The 19,078-nt window shown below is 47.4% G+C and overlaps 1 protein-coding gene across 5 annotated transcripts in view; it reads right to left on the reverse strand.

Annotated features, from left to right (window-relative positions):
* Positions 1-19,078, reverse strand: part of FRMD5 (FERM domain containing 5) — a 308,724-nt gene that overhangs the window by 43,634 nt on the left and 246,012 nt on the right. For all 5 annotated transcript variants that reach the window (XM_059372713.1, XM_059372712.1, XM_059372711.1 and 2 more), the window contains exon 2: positions 976-1,080. In XM_059372713.1, coding sequence (XP_059228696.1) covers positions 976-1,080 — 105 coding nt within the window. The remainder of the gene's footprint in view (positions 1-975; positions 1,081-19,078) is intronic.

Below are 19,078 nucleotides of genomic sequence, written 5' to 3' on the forward strand. Positions count from 1 at the left end.
CTAGTTTTCTATCTCCTCCTGCTTTTGATCTTGATCCCCTCCATGTACTCTCTTACTCTTCTCAAGCACATTTTGACCTAACTAGAAAATAATGATATGTTTTGTCCCTTGTTCTTCATAAGCCACTCTCTTTAGGAGATGGAGAGAACTTGGGGTAACCAGCCTGCCTTCTTAAGAAACAGCTCAGACCAAAAAAATAAACAATAAGAAACTCTCTTGTAAAAAGCGTAAATGGACACCTATACCATGTGAGGACATGTGGCTTCTTGGTGTCATGGCTCTTTTGGGGTCTTATACTCCGTTCCAGAGCTGAGGAAAGTGCATATGTCAAGACCATGGAGACTTCATCGGGCAAAGGGCAGTTCAGGCTCTGGAAAGAGAGATGGACGACATCTGGAGAGCCACAGCAGGGAGGAAACAGGTCAGGGGAGAGGAAGCTGAGGGGGAGGCTGGGGCCTGGGGGTGATGGACCTGTTCTCATCTCTGTCTGGAAGGAGCCCTGTGCCTGTAGAGCAGAACAAGAACCACAGCATTGGCAGGGTGCTCAGAGGCCTATGTCAGTTGGGCTCTATCTCTGTGCTGCCCAAACTGGGGAAAGGTGAGGCCCTTCGTAACCAGAACTGTGTGCTTCAGCTCATTTATTAGAAAGCAGATGCGAGAAGCTCAGCCTGTGACCTGTGCTCAAAGACAAGAATGCCAGCCCCGCCACTCAGCCGCCAGCTGGCCAGCTTTGGGCAGATCACATCAGCCCTCCAGGCTGCCATCTCAGCATCTGTGAAACGACAGGCCACACTAGCTGAGCTCTGCCAAGGTGGCTTCCTGATCTCATTACGTGATATGAAGAGGTGACACCCAACTGCAGGACCCCGGTGGCCCCTGATACCTGAGGCTAAACTCAAGAGTGTGCATGGCAGTTCAAGGCCTCAGGCTACTGACCAACCGTCTTCTCCATGTGTGCTTTGAATATTGACTTACCCGCTGCTTATCTGGGTCCACAAAGCGGATCCCAAAGTAGTCTTTCTCGAGAAGGTTCAGGTGGTGGCAAAGAAGGTCAAACAGGTACTGGCCTTTGGCATCTCTCTGCAAAGCAAGCAAGCTTCATTGAGAAAACGATAGGGCTTCTTCAGTGTAACTCTGTTTTGGTTGCCATTAAAAATCATTCAGGGGCGCCTGGCTGGCTCAGTCGGTAGAACATGAGTCTCTTGATCTCAGGGTCGTGAGTTCAAGCCCCACACTGGGACTAGAGATTACTTTAAAAAATCTTAAGTTGGATGAGGGTATGAAGAGGGCACATGTCTATAACCGCATCCTCCATACTGTAATGCATTAGACAGTCTCGAGTTCCGAGGCTTTTTGCACCTAGAAGGAGCCCAAGAATGCTTCATTCCACAAAGATGTCACAGAAGTCAGAGGAGAGTCAGGTAGCCCAGTTCCAATCTCAAATGCATGAAGCTTTCCAGAACTCACAGGAGCGGGGCAAGTCAGTGTGGGACACACCGAGGCCAGCAGGCCCTGCCTCTAACGTAGATCCTGAATCCACCCACTTGTCTCCGTCCCCATTACCAACCCCAAGGTCAAGACACCACCATCTCTCAACACCCTCTGTCCCCACAGCAAACAACGTGACCACAATTTAGACATGGGGCATTTTATTGCTGAATATATAACACAGGCATACGGATGTATTCGAACGTACAAAAGGATACACTACAAAGAGTAGTCTCCCTTCCACCCTGGTCACCCTGTGCCTCAGTTCCCCTTCCCAGAAGCAACCCATGACCAGCTCCTTGTGGATCCCTAATGTGGGACTGTATACACGAGCAAGCCTATTTACAGATAAATCACTTTTTAAAATACAGTGGCAACATAGTTATGCTGTATTCTATTTCTTGTTTTTTTTTCCTCCTTAGCATCCCTTGCAAATCCTTCCCTGGCAGTACATACAGACAGGCCGCATGGTTTTTAAAAGCTGCAGACAATAGGATGAACCCACACTACTTACCCAGCTCCGTATTCAGGGAACGCCTTTCTAATCTGCTATTACAAACAATGTGGCCATGAGCACACAGTGATCTTTAATTAGGTTACCGCTCTTGCGTAAGACTGTCAATGGCTTCCCATGGCTTTCAGAATAAAACCTAAATTCCAACCATGGCCTCCAAGGCTCTACACACCCTAGCTCATGCCTCCCACGAACTCCTCCCAAATCGTTATCCTCACGACTCCCTCGCCATGGCATCTCTCCCTCATGCCTCAAAGCTTTTGGCTCCTGGGGTCTGTGTACGCCTTCTGCCTGAACCACCCCTCCTCCAGCTATTCGGGGGGCGGGGCATGCCTTCTCTAGAGGTCTCAGCTCAAATGTCCTCTCTGCAGAGGTCTTTCCCCTACAGAAGGGCCCCTCCCAATTATGATCCGTTTATCCTGTTTATTCCCTTCCTGAGACTTACAACCGTCTGTAGTTATCTTGTTGATTTGTTTACTTGGGTTTTTTTCCTGCCGGCTCCCTTTCTAGACTGTAATTTTCATGAAGGCAGGAGCCCTTCCACAGCACTTAGCACGGGTCCTGGCCTACCGCAGCTGGGTCCTCAACAATTAGTCACTGAATAAGCAAACGACTGAAGGGATAGAAGGTGGAGGGTTGGCTAAAAGTTTTCATAAATTAGGAAATTAGGCCATTTCTAAACCTTTATCGTCTCCTTCAGAGACCAGCATCGGTATTTGGGATGAGCTGGGAGGAGGGTGGCTTGTGGAAAGCCGTCCGAGTTATCTGGAGCTCTGTAAGTCGGCAGTCTCTGGGCCTGTCCCCTGTGGTCTCTGCAGCTCAGTGGAGATGATCACCTCTGGGGGGGACTGTGTCTCATTTGCATCCAAAAGCAAGGCTGACTTCTAAAATCCAACGTATCTCACCCTCATGAAGCCCTAGGGGCCTGGTGCTGCTCCAAGAATGGGCAGACCTTTCTGACCTCCACAAAAGGCTTTACACCTCACCACTTCCCTGTCGGCTGGCTCACCCTATACTTTCCAAGGAGAACTAGGGCAGGACAGCTGATCTCTCAGCAAATATCTTAAGAAGCTTATCCTTGCAGGATTGGAAGGATGAGTGAGTAGGCAGCTCAAGTAAGGGAAGCAATGCCATGAGAGCACCTGCCTTCCTCTCTTGCTGGCCCCACGCTCCCTCTCAGCACGACCCCAAGGCAGCTGCCCCATCCTTACACCCTTTGATCTCCCACCAGAAAGAGCTACTCTCGGGGGCAGACTTGTTACAAACCACGCAGGGACTTCTGGGCAGGTTTTGCAAAAGATTCCATCAACAACTGTCTCTTTGGTCAGGGACTGCCAACTATTTCCTCACTGATACCCCAGAGTGTGGGAAGAGCTTAAACTCTTCTATAAGGTTCTTCCGGGAGCAGAGGAAATATGTTTAACTCTATTCCATGCAGCATGTCCTATATTATTATCTCCCCCCCAGCTACTGGACTGGAATATTAAGAACTAGTTGCGTATTGTGAATATTTTTCTCTAAAAATGTTGCCTTGTATCGAGGGGGCTACTTCATGGTGATCAGTAGGGTGAGTTTTCATGGCTGACGTAGTTCACTTCCATCCCTACAACAACTGTATTAGCAGGAGCCTGGGGTAGCCATGGGGAATATGTGCTTGTGGGAGAGAAATCACAAGAACTTTTAATGAGAATCATGTCTTCCATAAAAATATTTTTTATGAATAAAAATATGAATATATTCCATAAAAATACTTCTCATTTCCAGGAGCTAGCAGCTCGGATACACTCATAGGGACCTGAGCTGGCGAGAACTTTATATTCGATAGATCCAAACTCAGAGTTCTCCCACTTCACAGGAAGAAAAAGCAAACATGGCTTTTCTCATCAGATTGTTATGAGAAAAAAAAAAATCCATTATACTCCCCTTATATCAATAGAAAAGGATCTTTTTCTTGCTACTTTTCAGCATCTGGTGGAACTGATGCTCCCCACCATGAAGTCATAGTTCCCTCAGGTCCATCTACTGGTGGTAGAGGCATGGTTTTGAGCTCCAAGGCTCTTAAGAGACTAATGAAGAGAAGCATCTTTATTTGCTGTTTCTCTGGCTGGGTGGGAGGTGAGGGGAATGAGGAGAGAGGCAGAAAGAGAGTCCCTCCTTATGGCATAAGTCCATCAAGTTTAAATTCCAAGCAGAAACACAAAGGCAGAATCAACTCAGGGCACTGCCGCGGCACCCTTCACAGAGGGTTGCAACCCACTCTTGCCAGGGGCTGGTGGAGAGGCCTGAGGCAGCCTTAGGGCCCGGGTGGGGTGGGGAGGGGGTGTATCAGTCAGCCGAACCATCACAGCAGCCTCCCTACAAGAAGCCATTGGCAGGGACAAGTTCAGGAATTTTAAACTTCCTGTCCTCGTACTTTCAGAAGCTAGCAGGCAGTGTCCAAGGATTCTCTATCCATGGTCTCCCTGCACTACGTCTAGGGCTTTCTGGAATATTCTGTGGCAGCCGAATCTTGTCTTTCAGTGGGATGCAAAGTCCAGGGAGTACTGTCTTCTTTTCCCATTGTCTACAGTTGCTCTGACGCCACACGTTAAACCCTGTGTTGTGTGCTAAGTGTTGTGCCACTGATTCCTCTGGAGAGATGGGCACTTGGGTTGACAGGTGACTACTGTTTCGTCACCAGGTCAGGGTTCCAAGCCTGAGGATGCTTATCTTCAGGACGAGTGAGCTGTGGCAGAGCACCCGAATCCAGTGAACCCTCTGAGGTTATTTTCTTGCCAAAGATATCCCTGGGTCGAAATAACTTACTAAGCATCCACTTAAAAAATAAACTTATATTTTGTGAACCACAATAGGACCTATTGGAAAATATTACCTAGTAGTATTTGAAAATAATAGTGCATCTACATGCAACGCATTTACTCTCTCTGTATGGTGTGTAGGGCGATGGACGGACTCCTTAGACTCACTCTGCAACTCTGAGGTTGGGAGAATTCATATTCTCACTCCTCCCTGGAGCTCCAGGCTCTGGTTCTCTATTGTTTAGGGAAGAGACTGAGGCAGTAAGCAGTAAGCAGGCATAAACAATAAACAATAGTTTAGTGACCTAAGCTATTCAAGGTTAATTGCATTTTCTGCCTCATAATCAGTAACACTGGCCAGGAGAGCAGCTTTATTTTAGCCCATCCTGGGGTCAGTCCCAGGGACTCTGGCACCGCCCATCCTGATCAGAGCAGCTAATGTGTAGAAAGGTCCCCACTCATTAGGTCTCGCCTCATTTAATTAGCTTGCCCGTGAGGTAGGCAGATTTTAAGTGAAAACTACGTGAGTCTTGAAGAGGCCAAGAGCGATCACAACTTTCCTGGTCCTTGGGCTACGTGCTGTTAAAGAGGAAACGGCCACAGTTTCATGGGCCCTTAGAGAAGGCGGACGTGAGAGGGAGGGTAGTAGGCAGTGGGCACCTGCAGTCCAAGAGCACAAGAGCCCGGGGGGTGTCAGGATGTCGCGGCAAGGAGGGGGTGCCTAGAGGAGAGGGCAAGGGCTAGACCAATCTCCTCAGGGACCTGGCAGGGAAGGATGTGGCCGCAGGGGTGGGATGTCATCCCAGCCTCTGTTCTGGCTCAGCTTTATATTTAAATGTCTTACAGGCCAGAGAAAGCCTGCCTTCTTTGTCAGTGTCCTCTGAACGCATGTGTTCGCCCATGGCTGCCAGGTTCAGGAGCAGAGGAGGGGAAATGCACTTGAACATCCCAGAGAAACGGCCATGTAGCTCCTCTTCTCGGGGCCATGGCATGAATAAGCTGAGCCAGGAAGTGTGAATCAATGTCCAGGCAGCGGTACATCCAGCCCAGCTTTCTCAGGCAGAAGGAGAAGGGGCCTGTGTGCCAATAGCGGTGGGGATGGGGGGGGGTCAGATTTCTTAACCTCAGCACCTTCCACACTCATTTACATTTTTCTTTGAAGGGACGGAACTCTTGCTGAGCTCCTGGCTCAGGAGTCCACTTTTCTTGCTTAGTCGTAAACCCACAAAATCTGTCCAGGAACTGCTGAGGCTGCAGCTAGAAGAGCCGCCAAGCTCCCTCTGGGAGAAGATGGAGTAGCTCATTCCTGGGAGCAAAGCAGCCATACTGTCTTTGCAGCAGGTCCCCCCAGATGCAGCAGAGTCATAGGTGAGCCTGACCAGGCATGCTCTCGGCTCCTTAATCTAGAGGAGACAGAAGCCTGGACTTGGCAGGGAGGCCGGGAAGGATAGGGTCCAGGCAGGTACTAGAGATCCAGGCCATAGGGTCAGGAGCCATGCAGCCAGGGGAACCAGGTGGCGATGGGGCCCCGGGGGAGTGGCCAGATCCCAAGTGGAGAGAAGTCAGACTTCAGAAGGAGAGAACAGAGCTCACCTGCAGACTCCTGCAGCCACTGGTCTTACTAAAGATAGCAACTTCCTCCCCCAACACCACCTCCCCCGATTTGGCATGGAAACTGAGGGAGTGGGGGTGATTTTTATGATACAAAGAGATATCTGTAGGTTCAGATCCCAAGCATGGTGCCTCAGGGAGTCCTACTGGCAGTCCTTGCTGGGGTCAGAAAACAGCTGAGCTCAGTGCCACATGGTATGGCTTGTGGGGCGCGCGGGGGGGGGGGGGCGGGCACATTCAGTCTAGAGCACGGAGGTCACTGTGTGCAAGCGAATGTCATGGGAGGGAGGATGAGTGCTCAATCAGCGCAGACGGCCAAACCAGACTCAACAAGATCAATTAAGACCCTCTGAGCAGAGCCTTCAAAGCTGCTGCTGTCCAGTCCAGAAGAGTGGGGCTCATGGGAAGGCTGGACTTCCCATGAGGTACCAGTGGTGATGCCGCAAGGGGCAAGGCGCCTTCATGCCTCTGCGGGTTCCGTGGGCCCAGTGAAGTTCCTGGGAAGGAAAAAACTCAGAGCTGGGCCTGAAAAAAAGCAAATTTGTCTATCTTTCCCAGACCGAGGCCGGTCTCATAAGTCATGGGACTCTTAAAAGTCTCCCTGTTTCTTGCTCTCGACGGAGTGCATTTCTGTTGTATTTTTCCAGCCAGCACTGAATATCTCAGTGGACTAGTCATATCACAGCTGCAGAATTACTGAAAACTCAGCCAGGCTTGTTTAGGGAAAACTCAGTACTTTGTATTTTTGTACTCTGTGAAGCTCATATTGTCTCTGACACACACACTTCGTGCCTCTCATAAAATGTTGCTTCAGATCAATCATAAAGGAAGCCCAGCATTTTCGGGCAGACAGACCTCTCCTTGCCCCCAACCCTAAAGATAGACTAACAACTTATTTTATTGCCTCCCTGCTCCTTCTCTTTTGCAAAGGGCAAAGGCACATGCTATTTGACAAATCTGGGCATTTCTGGGGCTGTAGGGAGGGGCTGGTGGCCAGGGTCAGCAATATGGCCAGCTCAGCAGTCTAACTGGTTCTCCTAACCCTGTAGCTATTCCTTCAATTTCCCTCCCTCTCAGCAGAAAACTGTTTATTTGTACCAACAAACACATGGATTCTGAGATGCACACAGCCTGTAAATGAAAGAGGCCAGGATTTTTGAGTCCTAGTGCAGTCTCCTTTTCAACTATTCTCTCAGCTCACTCATGTTCCCTAGAAGCCAAGATGGAGGCAAAGGGAGCAGAGAGGGGGAAGACTCTGGGAAGATGGAGGCACTTGGGGACGAGCCCCAGGCTTGGAGTCAGGGCCCTGCTCTGTTGCTTCTCAGCTTGTGACCTCAGGCCTGTCCCCTGATCTCTCCGAACTTCCATTTCTTTATCTATGAAACAAGGATTATTGTGAGGCTTAAAATAAGAGACAAGATATACATAAAAACCCTGTGTATTTTTTCTACCAAATTCCTCTGCTTCCTGTGATGTGTTTTTTCTTTAGGCTGAATGAACTTGAACACGACGAGGTCTTAGCAATGATCCACTGCACTCACGGAACAGAATACAGAAGAGAGGAACACTCCGGTGGTTTCTGGCCATGGAATGTACCCTGACTGATGGGGATGGCCACCATTCTGGAAGTCTGCCCCACAAGGCTCTCAAAGCACGGATTTGTGTCTTCTCCATACTCCAAAGCTATTTCCCTAAGACTAGGTTGGAAGAAGAGTAGAAAATATCAAATATATGCCATCAACCCAAATCCCCCAGGGGCCTGACAGCTTCTACTCAGTGCCATGGAGACAAAGGCAGAGCTTATGACCGGCTCTTGACACATTCCTAATGCTTGGAAAGGAGGAGCTGAGAGCGGTAGGGGATGAGATACAACACAATTCCAACAGCCACTGTCCCCTTTAATGCCTTGGCATTAATTAGAATAAAAAGAGAAAAACATTTGGCAAAAGGCATTTCATTAAATTAACCCAGAGCCTCTATCTGTCTCAAAAAACATAACTGGTTCTCTCCGGTGTTAAAGCCAGGGGAGCTAACTCTTGTCTCAGACTCTTCCTGGCGGAATCCTCAGGGGACTGCCTGGCACATAAAAGGGGAAGGTTGGACAAGCAGAGCCCACAGCTCTCTGATTGGAGCCCTGTGTTCGCCAGAGCTCATTCTAACACTCAAAGCTACTGGTACTTGCAGCTGGGACAGACAGGGTATGCTCATTGCCTCTCTTGAGGATGGCCAGGGTCCCCCTTGGAAAACCCCTCACTGGAGCAATGAGAGCTCTGAGGCCACGTGCCAGGGCCTGTCCGTGGTCTGTGGTCCTGCAGGGGGGGCCCACCTCTCTGAGTGCCTCCCTTCCTAGCACGAAGTGGAAACAATCTCGCTGGCACAACACAACTGAGAGTCATGGGAGAGGACGGAGATAGGGGCCAAACAGACAGCAGAGAGACAGTTACTGTACACATGCTGAGGCCTGGGAGAGCAACACGATAAACCCCAGATCTCCCAGCAGCAGCTGCCTCTGGGTAGAGGGGATGAGGGCGGGGGGCAAACCAGGAGGCAGATGGCCAGCTCACTTCAAAGCAGAGTTTCCTTGACAAGCAATGCATTCAGAACCACACTGTGCCCTGGACCAGGTTCTCAAACTTCAGCCTGCATCACCCAGAGCACTGTTGAAACAGAATGCGGGGCCACTGTCCTAGAGCCACTGGTTTGGTGGGTCTGGGCCAGACCCTATAATGTGCGTCTCTAACAATGTTCCCAGGGGATGCTGCTGCTGGTTGTGGACCAGTAGACCTGATCCATCCCTGTCCAGCACCCGCTGGTCCCGAGCTGCTCTGGGAGCAAAGCCGCAAGGATGAGGGAGGAAACGCAGACATTTGAATTCCACCGCAGCCCAGCTCGGACAGCCAAGTTCTCACTTGCGTTCTGCCCTCACCGTGTCACACACCAACAGTACCGACTTCAGAGCATTAGGCTTGCAAAGGAAGTACCCCAGAGAGCTCTGCTCCTTCCTGCCAGGTTTTCAAATTCTGCCTTTTATGACAGTGGGCAGCTGCCCAATTCCGGCTGGAAAGTTCAAGCCCCCAATTACCATTTACTTTCGATGGCTAAGTAGCTCAAAACTCACTGCACTTTTGCCATGAACTAGATCATCACAAAGTAACACCAGCAGTTACCCTCAAACCAGATTCAGAGAATAAGTTCCTTCCTGCCCCAGTTTTGCTGTCATTGGTAGGGAGTCTGTTTCAGAACCTTTTCCCTCCTGGCCTCTAGGGTCTCTTATCTAGGAGGTGGGTTGGGAGCTGCCCCAGACCTCTGCCTACTGCTCCCTTCTCTCTGGCTTCTCAGTCAGACTTCCATCTGGGTGCCTGACCCGCCTCCCCTCTCCTCTCTCTTTTCCAGGACAGGATCCAGCCGGTCTCCCATCGGGGGTGGGGAAATGGCTGGCTATAGAATGTGTGCCCCGGAGAGGTCATTCCATGCCAAGAAGGCAAGTCTTCTGTGTTGAGCATAGATCAGGAAGATGGGGATGCTGAGTGATGGGAGAAAGGAAAGGCACCTTCTTAGGCAAGTCATCTTCTTCTCTGAGTCTTGGTTTCCCTCTGTCTAAATGATCCCATATCCCCTTATGTGCCCCAAGTCTCTGATTCTGTTATTCGTTGACCAGAGTAATCACACTCCAAGCCCATGTTCTCTTCAATGAGGATAAAAAATTTCAACAGAGAAAAAGCTAAACATGTAGCTGTAGAAGGTAGAGGTTTAATGCGTTTATCGCTAGTTTAATTAATTTAAAAAACTCGAGGCTGTTGCTCAAAGTAAATGGAAAAAGTAACTAAACAGAATTCATTCAATTCCAGAAACCGCCTCTAGCAGGTCTGAGACAGTGAAGGCCATTGTGTGAAACTATTATCTTGCTCTGAGTCTGGGCATTTTTTTTTTTTAAGATTTTATTTATTTATTTGACAGACAAAGATCACAAGTAGGCAGAGAGGCAGGCAGAGGGAGAGGGGAGGAAGCAGGCTCCCTGCGGAGCAAAGAGCCCAATGCGGGCCTCCATCCCAGGACCCTGGGATCAAGACCTGAGCGGAAGGCAGAGGCTTTAACCCACTGAGCCACCCAGGTGCCCCTGAGTCTGGGCATTTTCTATTCCGCTGTGAGCAAAGGAAAAATCCTATCAGATCATCCAGTGCACATCTCTGGCCTCATCCAGTGAAGACCAGTGCAGAATCTTCTCAGGGTGGGTCCTGAGACTACCTCCCACTCCCTCCAAGCCCCTGTTTCCTTGGCTATAACCAGAGTGGTAGTGGGATTTCTGAATTTCTATTTGCAAGGGGTTCCAGGAGACAGTCTGGCTCTTTTATTTGCACAGCCCTGTATATAAGAGTAACTCAACTGTCCAATAAGGAAAGGATAGGGAATGACAGAGATGGGAAGGAGCTGACCAAGTGTCCCTTCCAACCTCATCCTTCACTGTCCTAAATTTACCCAGAGGCAGAGCCTCTGAACCTAGGCTAAGGTAGAAGAGAAGGGTGTGCTGAGGCAAGTGCCTTTGGGTCCATGAACTCGTTAGTTTCCTGAGGGTTCTCCCAGATGTCATAATTCAGGGGCTGAACAGCAACAGGTGCCTCTTGGTCTATAAATAATTCTCGGGCTTGGAAATGTATCTGCTAACATGCACTGAGAGAGGACCAGATCCCCAGGGCATCAGGTGACAACACGGTCCAGGGCTTGTGGTGTGAAGGAGAAAACAGAGGAAGCAAGACTTCTGGAAGTATGTTGCTTCCCCTCTGCAGTTTTTCAGCCTGAAGAGCAGGAGAGAGAGCAGGGGAGGCAGGAGCCCGGAGCCCAGCATACCCCCGAGGCCTCTGACAGCCCCCTGTCATCTCTGTGCCTCCCTACAGCACCAACACCGAGACCAAGGGTCCCTGAGGTCTGCACGGCAACACTGGTCGAGATGTTGCTGCTGAAGAAAATCTTGCACTGCAAAATCTGCTGCAAACTGAATCTTGAGTAATTTGCAGACCACACAGTGGATGACAAGCCTCTGGGACAAACACTCAGTTCAGCATAGATCTACTGAGGGCTTCCCTTGGGCCGAGCATTGCTTGAACACTCTCAGGGTTGCAGAGATGGGGGACTTAGAGACACAAAATAGTGACTTAGAAAAAAGTCATCTCTGCTCTCATCTCATGGCACTCACACTTTGTATGACTGTCCTGCCCTACTGCTGCCCTTCTCACCTTCAGGTCCACATTCCTCCCCATTACCAGGAGAGACGGAGCGTGGCACGCAGTGTTCGTCGTCTCAGCTCCGTACCGTGTACGTGGTCCTCAGGAAGTATTTATTGGCCCACTACTCCATGATAGGACCAGGCTGATAGCTTCCCCCTCCTGGGTCAACCCCTAATAGCCACTGAGATCAGGGTAGGGAAGAGCAAAGGAGGACCATATTGGGCTGAGACTGTTCCTGGAGCTGGAGACCCTGTCCAGAGCTGCGTCTCATTTAACCCTGGAAACGCATTGCAGGACTGATCTCCCAGCTATTACCTTTTATCTAGTTTTCTGATTCTAACTCCCATAGGCTGTACTTGAGTGGGAGAGGGAACTCCCAGCCTAAATGCCACTGGGCACCGGAAAGGAGCCTACAATAGAGCCCAGTTCCAAAATCAGTGTTTAAGCCACAGTCATTAGAAAGGAAAACCTGGGTCTCCTTCCAGGAAGGTCTCTAGCTGGGTCCTTGCCATCGGAAAGGGAATTTAAAGTTCAATACTGGGAAAAGGCTAATCGTTACATCTGCTTAATTATATTGATGTGAATGTCATAGCCAAGTTCTTTTTAGCGAGTTTGATGCTAGAAAACATTTACAGGCTGCTGGGTTCAGATGGAATAGATTCAGGGTGTTTCTAACTTCTGGAAATTATCAAATGCCTTCCTACGGTAAAGTCCATATGTCTCGGGACTTCCTCCTTCCCCTACAGTTTTTCTGATGCTTTGCCTGTCTTTCTAAAATTTTTCCTGACACCTGGCTAAGGTGCCACAGGATCAGCTTCAGGCTTCAGCTCCTGAAGCTGATCCTGTGGATGGTTCATAACATGAGATCTGAGGATACTTGCCTTAGCCCTTGGTCAGGTTCCTCAGGAAGTAGAGACTCGAAGAAAGTTTAGCACGCACGACATGTTCCAGAAGTGCTCTTGGGATCAACACCCATGGAAAAGAGTGGAGGGAAGCTGGAATAGGCAGAGGGAGAAGCCGAGCTATGATGCAGGCCTGGTGTCAACCTGGCTGATCCGTGGGGAGTTCTGGATTTAGAATGGCCCTCCAAAGTTGTTGTAAGTTGAGCCAAAATAACCAGGCCTTTTACACCCCTGCCTCGAGCAGTTGCTGGGTGTGGACCACTGCCAACAGCACTCCCAGGGGGACCGGTGGGATGTCAGAGTCCATCACATCATTCCTAACACAAAGCCAAAATCCTAACTGCCATTTCCTAAGAGCCTACCCTGTGCAAAGCGTTCCACCAACATTATCTCTAAAGCTAAGAACAATTCCATGAGTAACGTTTCTATTAACCCCATTTTACAAAAGAGGAAACTAGGTCTTGGTGGAGTTACAAGACTGTCCAAGACCACATGACTAGTTTGTGGGACTCAGACCCAGGCCTGCCTTGCCCCAGAGTTCACACTCTTTCTATTATGCTAAACTCCCATCTTAGATTTTCTCATATGGTCCCCGTGGAAGCAACCTATAATTTCTATCCTTCTCTGTAGGTTTGGGTTGGCTTTATAGCTTATAGCTAAATGTGTAGTTAACACGACTGCTTGAATTCTCCTCTGAATTCTTTGGATCTCGTAGAACCGGGCACTACTGGCCCACTACAATCAGAAAATTTCTATATCCTAGAGATTAGGGATTGGCTGGTAACCAATCCCAAATCCACAGACTGGGGATTTGGTTGGGTGTAACAGGAGAGATCTTATGTCCTCTTTCTCCATCCCCAAAGGCTGGTATCGATCTTATTCTTCCTTTGTACATTCTAGTTATCCTTAATCTTCAACATGACATGCAGAGGCCAGAGAAAATCACCAGCTCATGAAGAGAAAAGCTGCTTCAGCAAAACAATGCATCCCTGGCAAGTTTATTTGGCCTTGTGGGTCTTTTTCTTCAGGTAGAATGCCTTCTGTATTTTTTCAATCAGTCAAAGATGCTTACTCGGAAAAGTGTGTGACATCAGACTGCGTGAGTGACAGTCAATGGAATGGGCCCCGCAGTGGCCACCTTAGCAGATTCAAGTCCTTTCTATACTCTAAGTAAGAATTCTTTTGAGGCCCTATTACTTAAGCTTATTCTCCTTGACAAGGGAGGCTCTAGGGACAAAGAGTGATGGGATGATTCCCTCACTTTTCCATTAACCAAAGGTGAACCTTATTTTGGGGTAAGGGAGAATCTCTCTCAAGTCCAATGGAGTGATCTATGCCATCACAGAGGTGTATGTACAAGGCCCAGGGAAGATCTGGTGGAATGAGACAACCAGAAAGGAAGTGATTTACAAAGTGAGTTTTTTTTTTTTAAAGGTTTATTTATTTGAGAGAGAGAGAGGGCAAGTGAGCACAGGCAAGCAGAGGCAGAGGGAGAAGGCGGCTCCCTGTTGAGCAAGAAGCCCAATGTGGGACTTGATCCCAGGATGCTGAAGGCAGCTGCTTAACCAACTGAGCCATCCTGGTGTCCCTACCAAGTGAGTTTTGAACGGTGCAGAGAACTTGCAGCCTAGGAGTGGGACATCGCAAAGGGAACTGCACATGCAGAGCAGGGCAGAGATTTCAGCCAAGTGCACTGGTACAAGGAAGTCTGTTGCAGGAGATCAATACAGAGAGGCAGACAAGCACCAGAGGGTGAATGGCCGTAAATGCCAGGCTAGGGACTTTATTCCATAGGTGATGGCAAGTGGTGGAAAATTCTCAATGGGAAGTAAGACTTGAATAGATTTCATGTTGGTGGAGTAGGACTGGAAGATGGTAGGACCAGAAGCAGGAAGACTACTTGGAAAATCACTGAAGCGCTCCTGATGAGCTCTGATGTACACCCAAGCTAAAAGAATGGCAAGGAGGATAAAATGTAATGGGTTAAATACATTTTTAGATGGCAGAATAAATGATGGTCAAGTGATCAATTTGAAGAAGGGTGTAAATGAGAAAATGGAGGACAATTTCCACAATTTCAGTTCAGCAAGGAGACTGGGGAACAGGCTGAAAGGCTATCTTTATTTATTTTCTTTTTAAAGATTTTATTTATTTGACAGAGAGAGAGAGAGAAAGCAAGCACAAGCAGGGGGAGGAGAGGGGGAGAAGCAGTCTTCCCACTGAGCAGGGACCCTGATGTGGGGCTCCATCCCAGAACCCTGAGATCATGACCTGAGCTGAAGGCAGATGCTTAGCTGACTGAGCCACCCAGGTGCCCCGAAAGGCTATCTTTATTTATTTTTATTTTTTAAGATTTTGTCAGAGAGAGAGAGAAAGAGAGAGAGCACAAGCAGGGAGAGTAATATGCAGAGGGAGAAGCAGGCTCCCCACTGAGCAGGGAGCCTGACTCAATCCAGGACCCTGGGATCATGACCTGAGCCAAAGGCAGACGTTTGGCTGAGCCATCCAGGCCTCCCAAGGCTACTCTAAATTGAGCATCATTATGATGACTTTGGTGAATGGGTCATTAATTCCGTTAAAGCTCTGACTACTGAATTAATTAAGAATGTAATTAAGATTTCTTAAATCAGTCATTACATTGATTTATTTTTAGAGCACACTGTTTTGGCAAATCTTGTCTTTTAAAAAAATGTTGTCAGAATACATTTCTTTCTTGTAGGTACCACAGTTGAATTGAATCAGCAAAGCAGAGAAACCATGTGTGTATCAATATTCGAGCCTTATTTTTTTTTTAAACTTTTTTTCAGAGAGTGAGAGAGAGTGTGCCTGTGCGCACAGGAAAAGGAGCAGAAGGACAAAGAGAGAGAGAGAGAATCTTAAGCAGGTGCCACACCAAGCTCAGAGTCTGATGCCAGGCTCCATCTCACAACCCTGAGATCGTGATTTGAGTCGAAATCAAGAGTCAGACACTTAACCAACTGAGCCACCGAGGCGCCCCTCAACTCTGAGATACTTATTCAAGAAATATATTAAGACAATTACTAGCACTCATATCTATCATCAAATTAAACATGACAGCTGCAAAATGTTTTCACTTCAAGTTGGATCTCAAATGGTTCATTTGCATTTTCTTTAACTCAGGAATATTGCTAGAAAAAGCCATGACTGCTGGTATAGGGTGGGGGGGGTGGGGAGGGGGAATGTTTCATCTTTAGTTCTTCTGAGTTGAATGAAATGTTTTAAGTTAATCATCTCTGATCTGTCATTAAGGGATCTGTCCACATGTGTTTTTACAAACTACAACTGTTAGGAATTTACAATTTAAGGATTTAGGAGGGTCAAGAATATGGAATTCCAACTAATATCTGAAATGATAGCTTCCAAGAGTCCCTCACATCTACTGCCTCCGTCTTCTAGAGCAATCTAGTACAAGGGCTACTGCTAAGATGTAGACATTTCCAAACACAGCAACACTGGAACTCATTATGAGTTTTAACAACTTGCTTTTCAGAGCCTATGGGGCTTTGACAATCTAAATTTAGGTCTGCTTAATGGAATGGCTTTGCTTTAGAAAACAGTCCCCCCCCCGCGACCCCAAGGGATTTTTTATAACCCTATTCTCCCAAAATTCATTTATCCTTACTCTTTTAGAACAATGTTGGGGAAAGGGGCAGGAGAGAGCAAGGATTACTTCATGGTATCTCAATTTTAAATGTTTACAATGAAATGAAATTTTTATTTTCAATGAAAACATATATAAAAGTTAAAATACAAATGAGCCACAGGTTATTAGGCATTCATGATCATAACACGAAGTTCACTTTCATGAATAACTGTTCCATAAGCTAGAAAGTACTTTAATATTTGGGATTAATTAGACCCAGAACTTGCAGTTCTGGATATTTCTCAGTACTTTTTATTCACTTGTTTCCTGGGTAGAATAGTATCTCCCCCCAATTCATGTCTGCCTGGAACACCACAATGTGACCCTACTTGGAAATAAGGTTTCAGCAGATGTAACTGATTAAGATGAGGATTGGGGAGGATTGGGTAGATTTGGGTGAGCCCTGAATCAAATGGGTGGTGTGCTTATGAGGAGGCCACAGACATGGGCAGACGGAAAAGCCACGTAGAGATGAATGCAGAGGCCAGAGGAATGCAGGCACAGGGAGAGGAATGCTAAGGGTCACAGTGACCACTAGAAGCTAGGATGAGGCAGGAAGGATTCTTCCCTAGAGCCTTCAGAAGGAGTATGGCCCTGCCAATGTCCTGATTTCAAACTTCTCTTCTCCAGAACTGTGAGAAAACAAATTCCCAGGGCACCTGGGTGTCTCAGTGGGTAAGGCCTCTGCCTTCGGGTCAGGTCATGATCTCAGGGTCCTGGGATCAAGTCCCTCACCTCAAGTCTGCTCATCGGGGAGCCTGCTTCCCCCTTCTTTGCCTGCCTCTCTGCCTATTTGTGATCTTTCTATCAAATAAATAAAATCTTAAAAAAAAAAAGAAAGAAAGAAAGAAAGCAAACAAATTCCTGTTGTTCAGAGCCATGCAGTTTGTGATTATTTGTCACAGCAATCCTAGGAAAGTAATACCACTCCCTGGGTGAAAGTCCCACTCAGTGGATGGCAGTCCCTTTGACACTGAACGTGGCCTTGCGTTATTTAAATGGTTCATACATACATGGATGTTATGGTTTCATGTCGGGGGGTGGATTTCAACTAATATCTGAAATGACAGTCTCATAGTCAAATTTCAATGATACTTAAATCTCCCCAGCACACAGCCATGCACCAAAAAGGCATTCAACAAACTCATTCTGAAATGATAACCTCAAAACCCGGCACTCCTGAGAACACTTCGCTGACAAATCCTAAAGTCTCGGGTACTTAGGAGAAAAGTATTTTCCCAAACTAAATGTTCAATTAACTAAGAATTAATTTTCGTCACTTTAAAAAGGAAATGCTACGTGAAAGAAACTACCCAGAGGTGTCGATCCTTGTAGGCTTAGGGGGGCTCCTTGGAGTCTGTCCTCCCCCGCCCCCACACACAGTTAAGTATCAGCCAGAGATGAGGGAGGGCAGAATCTATGCACAGAATTTGGGGCTCTCCGCCCCCCCCAACCTCGTCTCTCTCCTTTGGGGATTTTCCTCTTCATTTTTTCAGCTGTTGTGGTTGTCCTACACTCTGACCTATGTGGGTTTGATACACACTGTGGGTTTCTTTGCACTTTAAATGGCCTTACAGGACACTAGATGCAACAGGCCCTCAAGCTAAAAGCCATAAAAGAATGGGAGCACACCCATCGCTATTTCCTTCCCTTAAGAGTTGACCCTCCTGTTTCTGCCTGCTTTTGAATCATGCTCCAGTGGCATGAGGCAGTTTGTAAAATTTTGTCCAGCATTTACAGTTGTCTGTGGAGAGTTGGTTCAATAGAAAGTACTTGGCTATTGCAGGAAGCAGAAAGTTGTTTCACCAAAATTTTTAACCCTTTTTTAAAAAAATAATTTTTCCCCCTGAATCCAGAGAACTAGAAAGAGTAATAAACAAAAGCCAAAATCACAATCAATTATAAGCAACGAGGGAACCGATTTAAATTACTACTCCGAAAGTCACAATTTAATTATATATGAACTGGATGTTTACCTGTTACATTCAGTCTGAATGAAGACAGTTCTGGAACCTGAGCCCCTTTATGCCTGCCATACCCCCATTCTGTGCCCACCACGAAGACACCAATACAAGAAAACACACCCAACTTCATGTATACACAACCACGTGCCTCCAACTCCAAACATACAGGAGTGTAACACAACCATTGTGAAAATTCCTTAGGGATATGGAAGAGGGGATACACAGCATGACAGAGAGCAAAAGGTTTTCCCAAACTGCCTTTGAAACCTCTCCTAAGTCTCACTTCCTCTGGCAGTGACCCAAAGCCCCTGCCCCATGCCAAGGCTTGACTGCTTTAGATCTGCAGCTCTACTCAGTGTCCTGCTCATCTCACCAAAGGCAGCGTCACTGGTCCGTTTAACCTCAGAATTCTTCTCCCCAAAGCATGGTGAGTTGTGTATATGTGTGTGGGTATAAGTCTGTGGCATGACTGAAAATAGTTGTACTTTAATAGTTTTCTCCTGTCATAGTTACCTATTCACACACACGGAAATAAAAGGAAGGAAAGGAATGCATTTCAGGATGGCGGACTCTGAACCCGCCATTCCTAATATTCTCCAGTTTTCAGATGAAGAACTTCAGGCTTAGAGTCACTGTTTTTTCTCCTTTGGGATGTCTCTACTGTATTAATGTGAAATATGAAAGAAAGCATCAAAGTTCTGCCGGGGAGTCTCAGGGAAGAGGCAGGGGAGTGGAGGTTGCATTGTCTTGCGCTCATTGTCAAAATGTCTATGCTACCTAAAGCAATCTACACATTTAATGCAATCCCTATCAAAATACCATCAACTTTTCAAAGAAATGGAACAAATAATCCTAAAATTTATATGGAACCAGAAAGGATCCCAAATAGCCAGAGGAACACTGAAAAAGAAAGCC

This window comes from Mustela nigripes, chromosome 13 (genome assembly GCF_022355385.1).
Source record: "Mustela nigripes isolate SB6536 chromosome 13, MUSNIG.SB6536, whole genome shotgun sequence".
Lineage (NCBI taxonomy): Eukaryota > Metazoa > Chordata > Mammalia > Carnivora > Mustelidae > Mustela > Mustela nigripes.